The 17,643-nt window shown below is 42.1% G+C and overlaps 1 protein-coding gene across 2 annotated transcripts in view; it reads left to right on the top strand.

The window, feature by feature from the left end:
- The first annotated feature begins 4,016 nt into the window (after window positions 1-4,016).
- DTD1 (D-aminoacyl-tRNA deacylase 1) overlaps window positions 4,017-17,643 on the top strand; it is a 175,077-nt gene continuing 161,450 nt past the window's right edge. For both annotated transcript variants that reach the window (XM_030825651.1, XM_030825650.1), the window contains exons 1-3: window positions 4,017-4,233; window positions 9,832-9,922; window positions 12,153-12,388. In XM_030825651.1, the coding sequence (XP_030681511.1) occupies window positions 4,191-4,233; window positions 9,832-9,922; window positions 12,153-12,388 (370 nt within the window). In that variant the 5' untranslated portion in view covers window positions 4,017-4,190. The remainder of the gene's footprint in view (window positions 4,234-9,831; window positions 9,923-12,152; window positions 12,389-17,643) is intronic.

Raw genomic sequence — 17,643 nt, 5'->3', positions numbered from 1 at the left:
TACACTGTTAAGCCAAAAAATTGGCTTCTCACACTTATTCCTTTGGCAAAATTACCTGAGCCCCAGGTACGGTGTTAGATGCTGAGGATTCAGTGGTAAGCATGAGAGACACAGGTAGAAGAACACAGCTTACCAGGCAAATAGAGTCATTGAAAGTTGCCAGAAGATTATGAGAGAAAACCCACGAGACAAACATGAGAAAAACAGGGAGCGGGAACACCTACTTTTCTTGGTATGGACAGAGATCTGTCTGAGGAGGTGGTATTGAAGCTGAAAACCTAAAGGCAGGAGAGGAGCATGTTTTACAAAGAGTGGATGAACGTAGAGGAACCCACCTGTTCCAGCTGGAGCAAGAGCAGATCCTGAAGTCCTGAGCTAGCAACCAATGACTATTTGAGGAATTTAAAGGTGGTCAGAGTCTGGATTGTTAAGACTTTATATTCTAAGAGCATCACTTTCATCTGTGCCTGGAGAATGGATTGGAGAAGGACCAAGGGGAAATAGGAAGACCAGTGAGGAAGGTGTGGTAGAAATCCAAGTGGGAAAGAATGGTGGAGCAGGATGCTGCAGGAGGGATGGAGAGAAGAGGCCACTTTGGGATAGGTTTTGGAGAGGGAGAAGATTTGCTGATGGACAAGATACTTAGGGAATGGGGAAGAGAGCAATCACAGGTCACTTCTGGCTCCAGTAAACAAGTGGAGCCACTTATTTAAATGGAGATTTTCCAGGTGCAATGGCTCACGCCTGTAATCCCAGCACTTTGGGAGGCCATGGCAGGCAGATCACTTGAGGTCAGGAGTTTAAGAACAGCCTGGCCAACATGGTGAAACCCCATCTCTACTAAAAATACAAAAATTAGCCGGGCATGGTGGCAGCACCTGTAATCCCAGCTACTCAGAAGTCTGAGGCAGGAGAATCGCTTGAGCCTGGGAAGCGGAGGTTGCAGTGAGCCAGAACGAGCCACTGCACTCCAGCCTGGGCGACAGAGCGAGACTCTGTCTCCAAAAAAAAAAAAAAAAAAGGTATGACTCTTATGGTGGAGTATGAAGGGCTTCGGGGTTCATTGAACACCAACTGGTGAATTGCAGTTCAACTCTGGCATGAATCACCTGGAGTTAGAACAGATCCTGCAAGTTTAAGGGTATGTTTCCCAAAAAGATTGCCCTTATTTCAGGTGCCAACCACACTTGGGTGTCCCCAAACCACTTGCACTTCAGACCAACCTGCTACACAGTCAGGAGTATCCATGACCCCCTCAGGGTTGATAATGCACTAGAATGACTCATGGAACTGAGGAAAGTGCTGTAATTATAATTTATAGTTTTATTATAAATAATACAAATTAGGACCAGCCAAATGAGGAGATATGTTAGGCAAGGTCTGTGAGAGTACCAAACACAGAACCTCTGTGCTTTCTCCCTGTGGAATCAGGGCCATCACCCTCCCAGCACATCAGTGTGTTCAGCAACCAGGAAGCTCAATGGAGCTTCGATGTCCAGAGTTTTTCCTGGGATTTCATCATGTAAGCATGACTGATTGAATCATTGAATCATTGGCCACAGGTTGAACTCAATCTCTGTCTTCTACCCCTCCCACAGGTTGGGCTGGCTCAGACATCCAGTCAGGATTGGTCTTTCCAGTGACCAGCTCCTAATCTGAATTGTCTTGTTAGTAAACTCAGGAATAATCAAGGAGCTCATGAATAACAAAGATACTCCTGTCTCTTGAGAAATTCCAAGAATTTTAAAAGCTCCATGCTAGAAACCCAGAATTAACAAAGGCCAAAGTCTTTATTGCACCATAGGGGTGAACATTTTGAATTCCATTTTAAGTATGTTAACTTTTTTTTTTTCTGAGACACAGATTTACTTCGTCACCCAGGCTAGAGTGCAGTGGTAGAGATCTCGGCCCACTGCAACCTCTGCCTCTGGGGTTCAAGCGATTCTTGTGCCTCAGCCTCCCAAGTAGCTGGGATGATAGGCGCCCACCACCATGCCTGGCTAATTTTTGTATTTTTAGTAGAGATGGGGTTTCACCATGTTGGCCAGGCTGGTCTTGAACTCCTGACCTCAAGTGATCCACCCGCCTCAGCCTCCCAAAGTGCTGGAATTACAGGCGTGAACCACCACGACCAGCCCAATTTTCCCTTTTTTATTCTTATTCTTTCAGGAGTGCACAATGGAGTTTTCCACGGGCTCTGTGGCATACAGTGACTTCATTGCTCTGGTATTAATACGTAGGGGATTTATTATTGCTATTTTTAAATGCATTAATAAATCCATGTTAACTATTTCTCTTAATTAAAAACAGTAAACATTTTTAGATATAATCCAACTAAACAAAAGCTATACTTTGTGCCCAATAATTTTTAACAATGTAAAGGGATCCTGTGATCAAAATATTGAGACTGCTGATTTAATTTTTTCAAAAACTCAAATTTTACCAATTGTTCCAATAATAAGCTTTTCCTTTTCCTTATTTTTCTGGCCAGGATACCACCCAGGTTAATTTAGTTCTCCTGTCTTTTTTTTTTTTTTTTTTTTTTTTTTTTGAGACAGAGTCTTGCTTTGTCACCCAAGCTGGAGTGCAGTGGCGCAATTATCAGCTCACCGTAACCTCCGCCTCCCGGGTTCAAGCAATTCTCTTGCCTCAGCCTCCCGAGTAGCTGGGATTACAGGCATGCGCCGCCATGCCTGGCTAATTTTTGTATTTTTAGTAGAGACGGGGTTTCACCATGTTGGCCAGGCTGGTCTCAAACTCCTGACCTCCAGTGATCTGCCCACCTTGACCTCCCAAAGTGCTGGGATTACAGGTAGTTTTCCGGTCTTTTAAAAAGTCCACAGCTGGGCACGGTGGCTCATGCCTGTAATCCCAGCTACTCGGGAGGCTGAGGCAGGAGAATTGCTCGAACCCAGGAGGCAGAAGTTGCGGTGAGCCGAGATCACGCCATTGCACTTCAGCTTGGGCCACAAGAGCAAAACTGCATCTCAAAAAAAAAAAAAAAAAAAAAAAAAAAAAAATCCTCCTTAATTCTCAGAATTCTACCTGGTTATTTTGTAGAATGTTCCTCAATTTACTTTTGTCTTATGTTTCATCATGATTGGATTCAGGTTATATATTATTTGGCAGAAATACCACAAGATTGATGTTGTGTCCTTCCCAGTGCAATATCAGGAGGCACATGATGTCTTGTTACTGGTTATGTTAACTTTGACAACGTTATTAAGGCAATTTAGTACTCAGTATTTAACAAACAAGCACACTAGTCTGTAGTCTTTGCTGGGCAAGTGACGGTTTCTTCTCAATTTCAATGCCTTTTCTACACCCACCAATGCTATTAGTCACCTTTAAGGTGAAGACTGCTGAGATGGAATTATTTTTAGCAATGGTAATAATTTGTTGGGGTAATAGTTGTACAGCCCTTTGCCGCCATCTAAGCACTTTTACGTGGTTTGGTTCATTTAAATCTAACAACCCAGTGACGGGGCCAATTATTAGTATTTGTATTACATGAGAAATTAGAATTCTAGAATCACATACCTATTTATTATCATGATATGGCTAAGTCGAATTAATAGTGAGATAGTTAAATGGCTATTTTAGGCAGCAGATCCTCTTGTATGTGGTATCTGAGAGGCCACTGAAGCAGGAAGACAAGGAAGAAGAATTTGGGAGGATCTGCGTGCAGACGAGTGGAAAAGAGGAAAGAGGAATACAATTAGAAATAGGATTCAGGCTGAATTTAAAGGCTTAGTGATGACGGGTTCTTAGGTTCGGGTATGTGGGAGAAAAAAACCAGCGTAGAGACTACCTTCGGGGCAGAGTGGGTTCTGGGCACTGGGTAGGGGCTGGGCCCGGGATGGAGGGATCAAAGGGCTCTGGCGGGACCCAGATGTGGGTGGGACAGGGCCGAGCGTGAGGACTGGGCTGTTCAATGACGGGCGGGGTTACGGTTGGGCAGCAGGTGGGCGTGGCAGGCATAGGCGGAGTCAATCTATGAGTGGGTGGGCCTATCGCCAGGCCGAGAGTGGGCGTGGCCGACGTGGGGTGGGCAGCAGCCGACTGAGTCGGACCGGGCCGTTTGGCGCGCTTCCGGGTGTCACCTCCAGAGGGCGCCGGCCGCGGAGCCGCCCTCAGAGTCGCGAGGCCGGACGCAGCGCGGCGCCGCCCCACTCGCCCCAGCCGCCGCCATGAAGGCCGTGGTGCAGCGCGTCACCCGGGCCAGCGTCACAGGTCAGTCGGGCGGGGCCGGGCCCGGGAGGAGCCTCCTCTGACCCCCGCGACCGGCTGTCCTGCGTGGGGGGTCTTCCTGCGCCATCCTCGGGGCCGCTGCGGCCCCTACGCGAGCCTGGTCCCCTTCGCGAGCTCGGTCCCCGCAGCCGCGAGTCCCCGGGGCCGGCTTCGCGGCAGCGCGGCGGCCAGAGAGCCCCCTGCACGTGCCCGGCCGGCCCCGGCGCGCCCCTGGCTTCCGGCTCTCGGCAGCGGGTGCAGGACGAGCGCGCCTCATTCTCAGCACCTTTGTCCTGCGTGCGGGATGGCGGAGCCTCGGAGCATCCCCGTGGCCCGCTCTTCAGGGAGTGTTGATGAACCACGCTTAGAGCATTTCCGGAGCAGGCACTCCTCCGTTTTCACTGCTGTATTTTAAGTGTTCAATTTTTGCCTATTTTTACGTGTTCCAATTTTTATGGAGCTTGAATCAGGATGAAATGCACAGATGCGAAGAGTTGCTCCTTGGGCTGAGCTTTGACAGTTGCGTGCACGCACGTGACTGGAGCCCAGGCTGGATGAGGGGCGCCCCCTTCCCAGGACGCCCCTCGCCCTCGCTCGCTGAACTCTGCGCGGAGGGGTCGGGATCTAAAGAATTCAAGATGAAAACATTTCTCTTTTTCACTCATTTCTTGTGGACCAAGCCACCCGACCCCTGGTCATCACTCGAGCTCTTTAGTCTCGGTTGGGCATCACAGGTCCAGATGATTAGTGTAGATAATGTAGTCGTTTTAAGAAAACCACGGTACGAAAGATATTTTTAAAAAAACATCTAAATGACAAGCTTTATATTGTCTAGTCTTTTCTGTCTTTATTGGCACAACTATATTGTTTCAGTTCAAATGATTTCAGATATCCTGTCCTTGGAGCCAGTCTGCACCAAATATGTGTTCTTGTGTCCACAAAAATATGAATTAAAAACAAAACAGGCGGGGGACGGTGGCTCACACCTGTAATCCCAGCTCTTTGGGAGGCCAAGGCGGGCAGATCATCTGAGGCCAGGAGTTCGAGACCGGCCTGGCCAACATAGAGAAACCCCATCTCTACTACAAATACAAAAATTAGCCGGGAGCGGTGGTGGGTGCCTATAATCCCAGCTACTGGAAAGGCTGAGGCAGGAGAATCGCTTGAACCCGGGAGGCAGAGGTTGCAGTGAGCCGAGATTGTGCCACTAACCTCCAGCCTGGGCGACAGAGCGAGACTCTGTCTCAAAAAACAACAAACAAACAAAACTCCAAACCAAAAAACAAAACAAAAACAACAACCCCTAAAGAAACAACCAAACCCACCAAAACCATATATTTAAATCTGAGAGTATTTTTCAACCCCCCCTGATGATTTCTAAGCTGTTCTGGTAACTTTGGTTTTGGAAATGGTCCTGGAATAATAGGGAATAGAGTGGCACTGGGATTTAGGAATTTTAAAGCTTTTATAACATTTCTGTAAATATTTAAATTCATGAAAACTGGAAAAATTCATAGATGAAAGATGTTTTGCATTATTGAGGAGAATCTTGCAGTCTGCTGCTGTGTGTGGTCATCACTGACAGATTTAAATTTTGATCTCTCTCCTGAACTCTCCATCCTGCTAATCTGGAATATTGAAAATGTGTATTCTGTGAGATGTGCTGAATAGAGTTTGGGTTATTTTGGTTCTTTATTTAAGTTATATGCTTTCAGTTAAAACAACCAAAGCTGCATATTAAAAAAGATAAGGGTGTTAATTATGGGAAAGTGTAAATAATTCGGGAATTCTGGGTTGGGGAACTGTGGAATTCTGTTAGAAGGGCCCTCCACTTATGCAGGCCTTCTAGTTGCATTGTAATGGAAAGGGATTTTCTGATTCCTTTAAAATGTGGCTGGTTTCACTGAAATGTGGCTGTGTTTGAATGGCATTTTATTTTAGGGGTTCTAAAATGTTAACTTCCTGTTTTATGGTCAGGACAGCATAGAATATCTGGAGTCACACATTTTATTTTATTTTAAAATAGTTGGCTGACTTCACCCTTATTTTTAAATTTATGTATTTATGGTTTATTTGTTTTAGAGATGGGGGTCTTGCTCTGTCACCGAGGCTGGAGAGCAATGGCACTATTATAGCTTACTACAACCTCAAACTCTTGGGCTCAAGTGATCCTTTAGCCTCAGCATCCTGAGTAGCTAGACTACAGGCATGAGCCACCACTATGTCCAGCTTAGGAGTCACACATTTTACTATGTGGTATATTCAATTTATGTGATTGGTCAAACACTTGTTTTTATAGTAACGCTTTAATATCATTTGATGCCCAGTCCATCAGATTTCTCCAATTGGCTAATTGGTTTTGTTTTTGTTTTGAGAGAGTCTTGCTCTGTTGCTCAGGCTGGAGTGCAGTGGCCCCATCTCTGATCACTGCAGCCTCTGCCTCCTGGATTCAAGCGATTCTCATGTCTCTGTGTCCTGAGTAGCTGGGCTTACAGGTGCGCGCCACTGTGCCTGGCTAATGTTTTTGTATTTTTAGTGGAGACGGGGTTTTGCCATGTTGACTAGGCTGGTGTCAAACTCCTGGCCTCAAGTGATTTGCCTGCCTTGGCCTCCCAAAGTGCTGGCATTACAGGCATGAGCCACCGCACCCAGCTTGATCAAACACATTTTGATGCCTTAGGTTGGGTATTGTGATAATCTAATTTTTAAAAGTTTCTTGTGGCACATTTCAAACATATTAACAGACGAAATAGTGCAATAACCCCCATGTCCCATCACTCAGTGTCAGCAGCTAAAATTTGATGTCTGTAAACAGTGTTGGAAGAGGATCTAAAATGTTTGGGTTTAACTAGGTTAACTTTAAAGGTTATGAATTCTTGAAGAAGAGATCTCAGGTCCGATGCCACTGGTAGGTAGAGAAATTGACCAAACATCTCAGGTCTTTTCCAGCTCTTTGATCTTTTGTTCAAAGTGGTGATTCTCAGATTTTTTCCCTTGGTGATCCATTTACTTATAATAAAAAATCCTTTTGAATCTCCTAGTCCATCTACTTGTCCCTGGAGGAGGGACAAAACTGCTCCAAAATAAGACAGCAGTCTCTGTGTCATATATAGACTTTGGACCGTAATTTGTTTCATGTTAAGATAATTATAAAACTGTCAAAATTCTTTGACAGTGATTCTAGAATCTACTCTAAGCAGATAATCCTAACTGTAGAAAAGGCTTTAGTGTACAAAGATTTTCACTACACTGTTATTTATTGAGGTGAAAATTTTGAAAGAAGCCATATGTCCAGCAAAATGGGATGGTTAATCAGTCTACTCGATGAGATGAATCTGTTAAAAGGTGTTTAGGAAAAGGTTATGAGATGAAAAAATTCTTATGCAATATTATTATAAAAATTTATATGCAACATTATTATAGTAGTTGAAAACAAATATGAATTAAAATGTATGAATAGATAAAATATTAAAAGGAAATCATTAAAATATTAAAGTACTTACCTTTGTTCTTTTTTCCGTGTTTCTCATATTTTCTAAAATGTATAATCCTTACTTTGATGATAGATATAACTTCATGACCTTTATTTTTTAAAACATACTTGGGAAAAATTTAGAAAGTATATCAACATTGTAAGAAAGTAATGTTGATTTATTCAAAGAACAAATAAAGCCAAAGGCTTTTTCTGAAGCAATGCAAATGAGCAAACCAACCCCCAATTGTTTACTGCCTACGTCAGGATAGATTATTTCTATTTCAGCTTTTGAGGCAGTGGCTCAAAGGACAATAAGTCACACACACATAGTTCATTATAAGAAAAGCAGCAGAGACGAAAATATTTAAAAAATTTTAGCATAAAAATAAAGAAATTAAGCATTACAGATATTTCAGGAATGGATTGATGTGCTCTGCTTGGGTCTGAATACCAGGTGGTCTATTGCCATTACAACTGAAGAAAGAGGGAAGTTTCTCACCCTTTCTTTAGCAGTATATTGCAACATGGCATAGTTTATGTTACTGTGTTAGTTATATTTATAGCTATTATCCTGCAGAAGCAAGCAAACAACAAGAAAATGGCTGAGTTGACCCTTCTATTCCTGATTAGAACATTAGGTCAGTACAAGATGAAGTAGTAAAACAACATAATCTAAGAAGATTGGCAAATAATTGGCAAAAAATAGAAAATTTTCAAGAGCACCACTTGAAATACAGATTTAGCTGGGTATGATGGCGTGCATCCATAGTCCCAGCTACTCTGGAAGCCGAGGCAGGGAGGACTGCTTGAGCCCAGGGGTTCTGGGCTATAGTGCACTTTGCTGACCTGCTGTCATACCAAAGTTCTGCATCAATATTGTGAGTTCCCAGGACCAGAGGACCACTAGGAGGGATGGACCAGCCTAGGTTGGACATAGAGCAGGTCAGAACTCCTGTGCTGATTAGTAGTGGAATTGAACCTGTGAATAGTCACTGCACTCCAGCTTGGACAACATAGAGAGATCCTGCCTCTTAAAAAGAAAAACAAATGAAAAAAAAAAAATAGGGATTCTGTTTTTTTTTTTTTTTTGAGACGGAGATTCACTCTTGTCACCCAGGCTGGAAGGCTGGAGTGCAATGGTGTGATCTTGGCTCACTGCAATCTCCACCTTCTGGGTTCAAGCGATTCTCCTGCCTCAGCCTCCTGAGTAGCTGGGATTACAGGTGCCCGCCACCATGCCCATCTAATTTTTGTATTTTTATTAGAGATGGGATTTCGCCATGTTGGCCAAGCTGGTCTCGAACTCCTAACGTCATGTGACTGCCTGCCTTAGCCTCCCAAAGTGCTGGGATTACAGGCATAAACCACCATGCCCGGCTCATAATGATGCATCTTGCTGCCATTTGAGATATTGTCTAGTGGTGGTAGGGCATACAGTTGGTTATAAATACATATACAAATGTTAGGAGTGTGTGCTTGAGCCTTTTTTTTTTTAAATGGACAAGATGCATGATTGAAAAATATTTGGAGATCATTGGCTTAGAATGTAACCACAAAACTCTGGGAAATAATAGCAGTTTGATGAGTTGAAGCTTAACACATAAATTGTGATTTTTGTGTGTTATGTATTTGTCCTCATAGTAAGTAGGAAAATCATTTGTTTTTATGATATGAACATTTTCCTCTTTGTGCTTCCTGTATACTGTGTTACCATATTTTTTGATTTTCTACAAAAGGCAAGAATCTCTTTTCTGAGAATTAATGTAGCTGAGCTGGCTTCTCTGGGGGAGGAAAACAGTTCTGTTTTTATAGATGGGCATACTTGACCATAGAAAATTTTGGGTGTCTTACCCAAGGTAACATAGATAAAATACGGCCCTAAGATCCTGCTTAATGGTTGTTCACTTTACAGCTCCCATTCATTCCAGAGATAAAATCAGAATGGATGGGAATTATTATTGTCTCACTGCATTTATGTAACTTTTCATTTTCGAATATGTGCTGACTTTAACCAAAGAAGTTATAAGAAGTGTGTATGATGTTTAAAATACTACTATGGTTACTTAAAAGTGCTTCATGACCTTGTTTGGTTCTGAGTTCTTCTCTCTCTTTTGGTTCCTTTCTAGTTGGAGGAGAGCAGATTAGTGCCATTGGAAGGGGCATATGTGTGTTGCTGGGTATTTCCCTGGAGGATACGCAGAAGGAACTGGAGCACATGTAAGATGCATTTCTGTCATTGCTGTTTAAATGGGCTATGTGGTGGTGGTTATGCTGGGAACTTCCATAGTACTTTGTGCCTGTGAAGTGAGCCCCTGTCACTTTTAACCATTGTCCTATTGGATGTAGTATGGTTATCTCCGTGTTCCAGAGGAGGAGACCGAGGAAGAATGATTTGGGAGACCTCAACACTAAGTCAGCCTCAGAGCAGCAGCACCGCCTATCCTCCGTCTGTTTGCTACTATGGCCTCGGATCATGCCTCTTGTTCTCTTAATGCAAAAACCAAGCCTCTTTTCTTATGTTTGGTTTCTCTTTTTTAAATTGGGCAATGTTATCTGGGCACTATGTATTTTTAGAATGCCTGCTAGCTCGCTGTACACATAGGGATCTAGAACTCAGAGAGGTTAAATTCCTTGCCCCAGATCATGCACACACTTAGCAAAAAGCCTGAACCCCAGTTAGAGTCTGGGCTCCCTGACCTTGAAGCCAGTGATCTTTTTACTAAGGTGGTGGTGGGGGTTGAGGAGCAGGGGTTGCCATTGCTGCTGCCTGCCTGGCTCTCTGAGTTTACAGATGGGCAAACTCGACTATAGAAAGTTTTAGGTGTCTTAGCCAAGGCAGCACAGATGAAATATGGCCCTAAAATCCTGCTTAATGATTATTCACTTTACACCTCCCATTCATTCCAGACATAAAATCAGAATGTGGCCTCCGTGCACCTCCTCCCCTCCATTACCACGGGGCACATTTACTTTAAATGCTGGATCCATTTATTCTGCCCCTTGGTGCTCAGAGCTTGGGTATAACCCTGCCCAACTGATTCTTTTGTATTGAATCAGACTTGATTGAAAATCAGACTTGAAATTGAATTCCTGCTAAGGTGTTGATGATGGATAACTATCATTCAATACTACTTCAGTGATGGTGGTATTTTAGTAGCTGTCCCCTGGATACTCAAAGAAGCAGTACAATGGTGTGATGGCTAAAAACTGAGGCTGTGGGTTTGAATGTCTTTATGGCTCTGACATACTACAGAGCTAATACTTAGCCTGGTGCTTAAGAGATGTGATTCAACATAAGACAAATCTTGGCTGTGGAGAGGGGGTAATGAGTAGCACCTGTCCCTGAGGATGCCCGTATTAAGAGTCAGTGAATTAGTATTTATAGGGTCTTTGAAACTGTCATGGACTTCAACATCATCCAGAAGGTTGGCTCTCAAATGGTGGGATTTCAGCTTTCATGCTGGTGGTTCTCTGCTGTGCTTCTCAAATCTGACCCTGTAGATGTCACCTGGTCAACTTTCTTGCCATGGTGACTATCCTTCATCCACATGTATAGGGAAAGCCCCTCTGGGGCTTAAGGAGCTTGTGACATAGTTGTCAAGGTGTCTTTCTCCAGATCTTTTTGCATATTTGCAATAAGCATGATTTTTCTCTCAGTGTATTTGCTGAATTGTCCTTTTTTTTTTTTTTTTTTTTTTTTTTTTTTTTTTTTTTTTTTTTTTTTTTTTGAGACAAGAGTCTCCCTCTGTCACCCAGGCTGGAGTGCAGTGGTGCAATCTTGGCTTACTGCAATCTCTGCCTCCCTGGTTCAAGTGATTTTTGTGCCTAAGCGTCCTGAGTAGCTGGGATTAAAGGCGCCTGCCACCACCCCTGGCTAACTTTTGTAGTTTTAGTAGAGATGGGGTTTCTCTATGTTGGCTAGGCTGGTCTCGAACTCCTGACCTCAGGTGATCCACCCGCTGTGGCCTCCCAAAGTACTGGGATTTCAGGCATGAGCCACCATGCTCAGCCGAATTGTTCGTTTTGAGTAGCTCCAAGAAGGGGCGTAAAAATGGATGTCATTTATCCTAATGTGATGTATTCGTTCATGAAAAATTACAGTTGGACCCATGTTTTGACATATCCCTGACCTAAAGGAGCAGAGAATAGGTGGTTGTCGTCTTAGCCCCAGTTCTCACCAGTAGCTGCTGTGATCTGGAGGGACTGGCAAAAAAGAAGCAATCTCAAAACAACCATGTGAGGTAGAACTGTTATTATTCTGTATTGCAGCTGAGGACACTGAAGCACAGGGTGGATAAGTGACTTGCCTGAGGTCATGCTTCCTGTCAGGGATGGAGTCGTCATTATGTCCTTATTTGGCCGGAAGCTGGTGACATTTTTGGGGTATGGAGTGTGTTGTGGGGCTTGTGATCTCTCAGGTAGCTCTCACTGCTCTTTTTCCCCTTAGGGTCCGAAAGATTCTAAACCTGCGTGTATTTGAGGATGAGAGCGGGAAGCACTGGTCGAAGAGTGTGATGGACAAACAGTACGAGATTCTGTGTGTCAGCCAGTTTACTCTCCAGTGTGTCCTGAAGGGAAACAAGCCTGATTTCCACCTAGCAATGCCCACGGAGCAGGCAGAGGGCTTCTACAACAGCTTCCTGGAGCAGCTGCGTAAAACATACAGGCCGGAGCTTATCAAAGGTAAGCAGGAGAGCCACATCCAGGAAGGGGTCTATGGGACACTCCTGGACGGAGGGAAAAAAGAAGCTGCAACTGCAGCATCTCCTTTTCTGGAAAGTCATTGTTTATGCTTGTTACTTACTTAGAATCACATAATAGCTGCTGCTATTGCTGCTGTTGTACTTAACACATGTCCTCAGAATGTTCCTGCTGACATTTGCCCTCCTCCTTTCTTCTGTTCACATTTTGAAAGTGTTTGGGAACCCAGAGGTGTGGCTAATAATTTATTTGATTGTTTAGCTTAGCCCTGTCCAATAGAAGTATAGTGCAAGCCTCAAATGTGAGCCAAATATGTCATTTTAAGTTCTTGTAGCCATATTTTAAAAAGTGAAAAGAAATAGGTGAAATTAATTAAAAAATATATTTAACTGAATATATTCAAAATATGTAATCGTTATAAACAATGATGAGGTAGTTTACGTTCTCTTTTTTTTTTTTCTAAATAAAGGCTTTATTTGATTAGAGCAGTTCAGGTTCACAGTAAAATTGAGAGGAAGGTACAGAGATATTCCCTATATCCCTACCCCCGCATGCATAGCCTCCCTCATTATCAACATCCCCCACTAGAGTGGTGCATTTGTTACAACTGATGAACCTAAGTTCATTGTTGGATTATAACAGTTGTTCATGGCACATCGTTATCACCCACAGTCTCCTGTTTACACTAGGGTTCACTCTAATATTCTGTGGGTTTGGGCAAATTTATAATGACGTGTCTACCATTACAGTATCATAAAGAGTATTTTTTATTTGATTTTTATGATTTTGTTTCTTTTTCTGTTCTGGCTTCTCAATAAGATTTTTTTAACCTAGTCTCATAGACTCTGTCTTTTAGTAGATGAGAGAAAGTTGTGTGTGTGTGTGTGTGTGTGTGTGTGTGTGTGTGTATAGAGAGAGAGGGAGCTATAGATGGTGTTTTTGTTCTCGTGATGGTTATTTCTAAGTTTTTAACATTCATGAATAGTTACAAAAATTTCTATCAAAATTTAAAAGGATATTAGTATATTTGAACATCCCCTTTTCCTTTCTAGTTCCACTTTTTAAAATGGCTTTATCGAGATATAATACACATACTATACAATTCACCCATTTAAAGTGTACAAGTCAATTTTTTTAGTTTATTAAGAGTTGTGCAGCCATTGCCACAATCTAATTTTACAACACTTTTGTCCCCCTTAAAAGAAATCCTGTACTCATCAACAGTACTAGCCTACTCCCACTGTCTTCTTTGTTGCCCCAGTCCTAGGCAGCCATTAATCTACTTTCCGTCTCTTTAAATTTGTCTATTCTGAACATTTTATATAAATGGAATTATATAATGTGTGGTTTTGTTCCTGGCTTCTTTCACTTAGCATAATGTTTTCAAGGTTCATCCATGTTGCCACTTTTCATCATAATCATAATCACTTTTAATCATAATTTATTTATAATCTGTAACTGGCTGTATTTGATAATATATTTTATCAATTTCTGTGGCCACCAACCTGTCTTGCTTCCTTCTTTGGGCTCTTCTTTCTGAAGTACATTCTATGATATATCAGTTGTTTACCAAGAGTCTGTTAGTGGAACATAGTCATTGTAGGTTTTAAAATGTTTTTATTTTGCCTTAATTCTTTATGATTGCTTAGCTGGGCATGGAATCCTAGCTTGACACTTCTTTTCTCCTAACATTTTGTCTTTTTTTAAAAAAATTATTATTATACTTTAAGTTCTGGGGTACGTGTGCAGAACGTGCAGTTTTGTTGCATAGGTATACATGTGCCATGGTGGTTTGCTGCACCCATCTACCCGTCACCTACATTAGGTATTTCTCCAAATGCTCTCCCTCCCCTAGCCCCCCAACCCCTCAACAGGCCCCGGTGTGTCCATGTGTTCTCCTTATTCAACACCCACTTATGAGTGAGAACATGCGGTGTTTGGTTTTCTGTTCTTGTGATAGTTTGCTGAGAATGATGGTTTCCAGCTTCATCCATGTCCCTACAAAGGACTTGAACTCATCCTTTTTTATGGCTGCATAGTATTCCATGGTGTGTATGTGCCACCTTTTCTTTATCCAGTCTATCACTGATGGACATTTGGGTTGGTTCCAAGTCTTTGCTATTGTAAAAAGTGCTGCAATAAACATACATGTGCATGTGTCTTTATAATAGAATGATTTATAGTCCTTTGGGTATATAGTCAGTAATGGTAATTTTTTTTTTTTTTTTTTTTGAGACAGAGTCTTGCTCTGTCACCCAGGCCGGAGCACAGTGGCACAATCTTGGCTCACTGCAAGCTCTGCCTCCCGGGTTCACGCCATTCTGCCTCAGCCTCCCTAGTAGCTGGGACTACAGGCGCCAGCCACCACACCCGGCTAATTGTTTTTTGTATTTTTTTTTAGTAGAGACGGGGTTTTACCATGTTAGCCAGGATGGTCTCGATCTCCTGACCTCATGATCCACCGACCTCGGCCTCCCAAAGCGTTGGGATTACAGGCGTGAGCCACCGCGCCCGGCCAGTAATGGTAATGTTTAGTGCCCTAAAAATCCTCTGTGCTCCGGCTATTTGTCTCTCCCTCTTCCCTAACTCCTGTCAACCACTGATCTTTTTACTGCCTCCATAGTTTTGCCTTATTTAGAATGTCATATAGTTGGAATAATACAGTGTGTAGCCTTTCTGATTGGCTTCTTTGACTTAGTAGTATGCATTTAAAGTTTCTCTTTTCAGGGCTTAATAGCTCATTTTGTATTAGCACTGAATAATGTTCTATAGTCTGGAGATACCACAGTTTATTTATTCACTTACTGAAGGATATCTTGATTGTTTTCAAGTTTAGGCAGTTATGAATAAAGCTGCTATAAACATCTATGTTTTCTTATTTTTTATTTTATTTATTTTATTTTTTGAGATGGAGTTTTGCTCTGTTGCCCAGGCTGTAGTGCAGTGGTGCGATCTCGGCTCACTGCAACCTCTGCCTCATGGGTTCAAGCGATTCTCCTGCCTCAGCCTCTTGAGTAGCTGGGATTACAGGCGCGTGCCACCACACCTGGCTAATTTTTGTGTTTGTAGTAGAGATGGGGTTTTGGCATGTTGGCTAGGCTGGTCTCAAACTCTTGACCTAGGTAATCTGCCCACCTCGGCCTTCCAAAGTGCTGGGATTACAGGTGTGAGCCACCATGCCTGGCCAAACATCTGTGTTTATAGCAGGTTTTGTATGTATATAAGTTTTCAGCTCTTTTGTGCAAATACCAAGAAATGCAATTGCTGGACTTAATAAGAGTATGTTTAGTTTGTTAAGAAGCTGCCAAACTGTCTTGTAAAGTGGCTGGATCATTCTGCGTTCCCACCAGCAATGAATGAGAGTTCCTGTTGCTCCCCATTCTTGCTAATATTTGGTGTTGTAATTGTTTTGGATTTTGGCCATTCTAATAGGTATGTAGTGGTACCTCATTTTAATTTGCATTTCCCTGATGATATATGATATGGAACATTTTTTCATATGCTTATTTACTATCTGTGTATCATCTTTGGTGAGGTATCTGTTAAGGTCTTTGGCCCATTTTAAAAAATTAGATTGTTTTCTTACTGTGTTTTAAGAGTTCTTTTTATATTTTGGATAGTAGTCCTTTATCAGATATGTCTTTGGCAAATATTCAACTCGCAAATATTTATCTTTTATCAGATATGTCTTCTGTGAATATTCAATTTGCAAGTATTTATCCTTTATAGGATATTTCTTTTGTAAATATTTTTTCTCAATCTGGCTTGTCTTTTCATTCTCTTGACAGTGCCTTTCATGGAGAGGAAAATTTTAATTTTAACAAAGCTCAGCTTATCAATTCTTATTTTCATAGATTGTGCCTTTGGTATTATATCTAAAAAGTCATCATCCTACCCAACATAATCTGGATTTTTTCCTGTTATCTTCTAGGAGCTTTATAGTTTTGCATTTTACATTTAGGCCTATGATTCGTTTCAGATAATTTTTGTGAAGGGTCTGTGGTCTTTGTCTAGAGGCACTTTTTTGTATGTGGATATCCAGTTATTCTAACATCATTTGTTGAAAAGACCCCTTGCTCCATTGTATTGCCCTTGCTCCTTTGTCAAAGATCAATTCACTGTATTTATCAGGGTCAAATTCTGGGCTCTCTGTTCTGTTCCGTTGGTCTGTTTCTCTCTTCTTTCATCAATACCACACTGTCTTATTTATTGTAGCTTTATTATAAGTATTGAAGTCGTATAGTGTCAGCCCTCTAACTTTGTTCTTCTCTTTTAATATTTTTTTGACCATTCTGGGTCTTTTGCTTCCCCATATAAACTTTAGAATCAGTTTGTTGATATCTGCAAAATAACTTGCTGGATTTAGATTGGGATTGTATTGAGTCTATAGATGAAGTTGGGAAGAACTGACACCTTGACTGTATTGAATCTCCCTGTCTCTGAACATGGAATATCTTTCCATTTATTTAGTGCTCTGACTTCTTTAATCACTTCTTTAATTTTTCTCATATAGATCTTCTACATTTTTTTTAGATCTATACCTAAGTGTTTCATTCTGGGGGGTGTAATGTAAATGGTATTGTGTTTTTAATTTCAAATTCCACTTGTTCATTGCTGGTATATAGGAAAGTGATTGACTTGTGTATCCTGCAGCCTTGCTGTAATCACTGCCTGGTTTCAGTTTTTTTTGTTGTCTTTAGGATTTTCTTCTTGGATGATCATGTCATCTGTGAACAAAGACAGTTTTGTTTTTCTTTTTAATTCCTTTTCTTGCCTTATTTCATTAGCTAGGACTTCCAGTCCAGTGTTGGAAAGAGTGGTGAGTGGGGATATCCTTGGCTTATTTCTGCTTTTAGTGGGAAAGCTTCTACTTTCCCACTGTTAAGTATGATGTTAGCTGTAGGTTTTTTGAAGATACTGTTTATCAAGTTGAAGAAGATCCCCCCGGCCAGGTGTGGTGGCTCATGCCTGTAATCCCAGCACTTTGGGAAGCCGAGGAGGTCAGATCATCTGAAGTCAGGAGTTTGAGACCAGCCTGGGCAACATGGGAAACCCCATTTCTACTAAAAATTCAAAAATTAGCCAGGCGTGATCATGCCCCTGTAATCCCAGTTACTTGGGAGGCTGAGGCAGGAGTATCGCTTGAACCTGGGAGGCGGAGTTTGCAGTGAGCCGAGATTACACCACTGTACTCCAGCCTGGATGACAGAGCAAGACTCTGTCTCAAAAAAAAAAAA

The sequence above is a fragment of the Nomascus leucogenys genome, chromosome 13 (assembly GCF_006542625.1).
Source record: "Nomascus leucogenys isolate Asia chromosome 13, Asia_NLE_v1, whole genome shotgun sequence".
Lineage (NCBI taxonomy): Eukaryota > Metazoa > Chordata > Mammalia > Primates > Hylobatidae > Nomascus > Nomascus leucogenys.
Note: the sequence above shows the minus strand (reverse complement) of the source record. Positions and strands in the feature narration are given on the sequence as shown.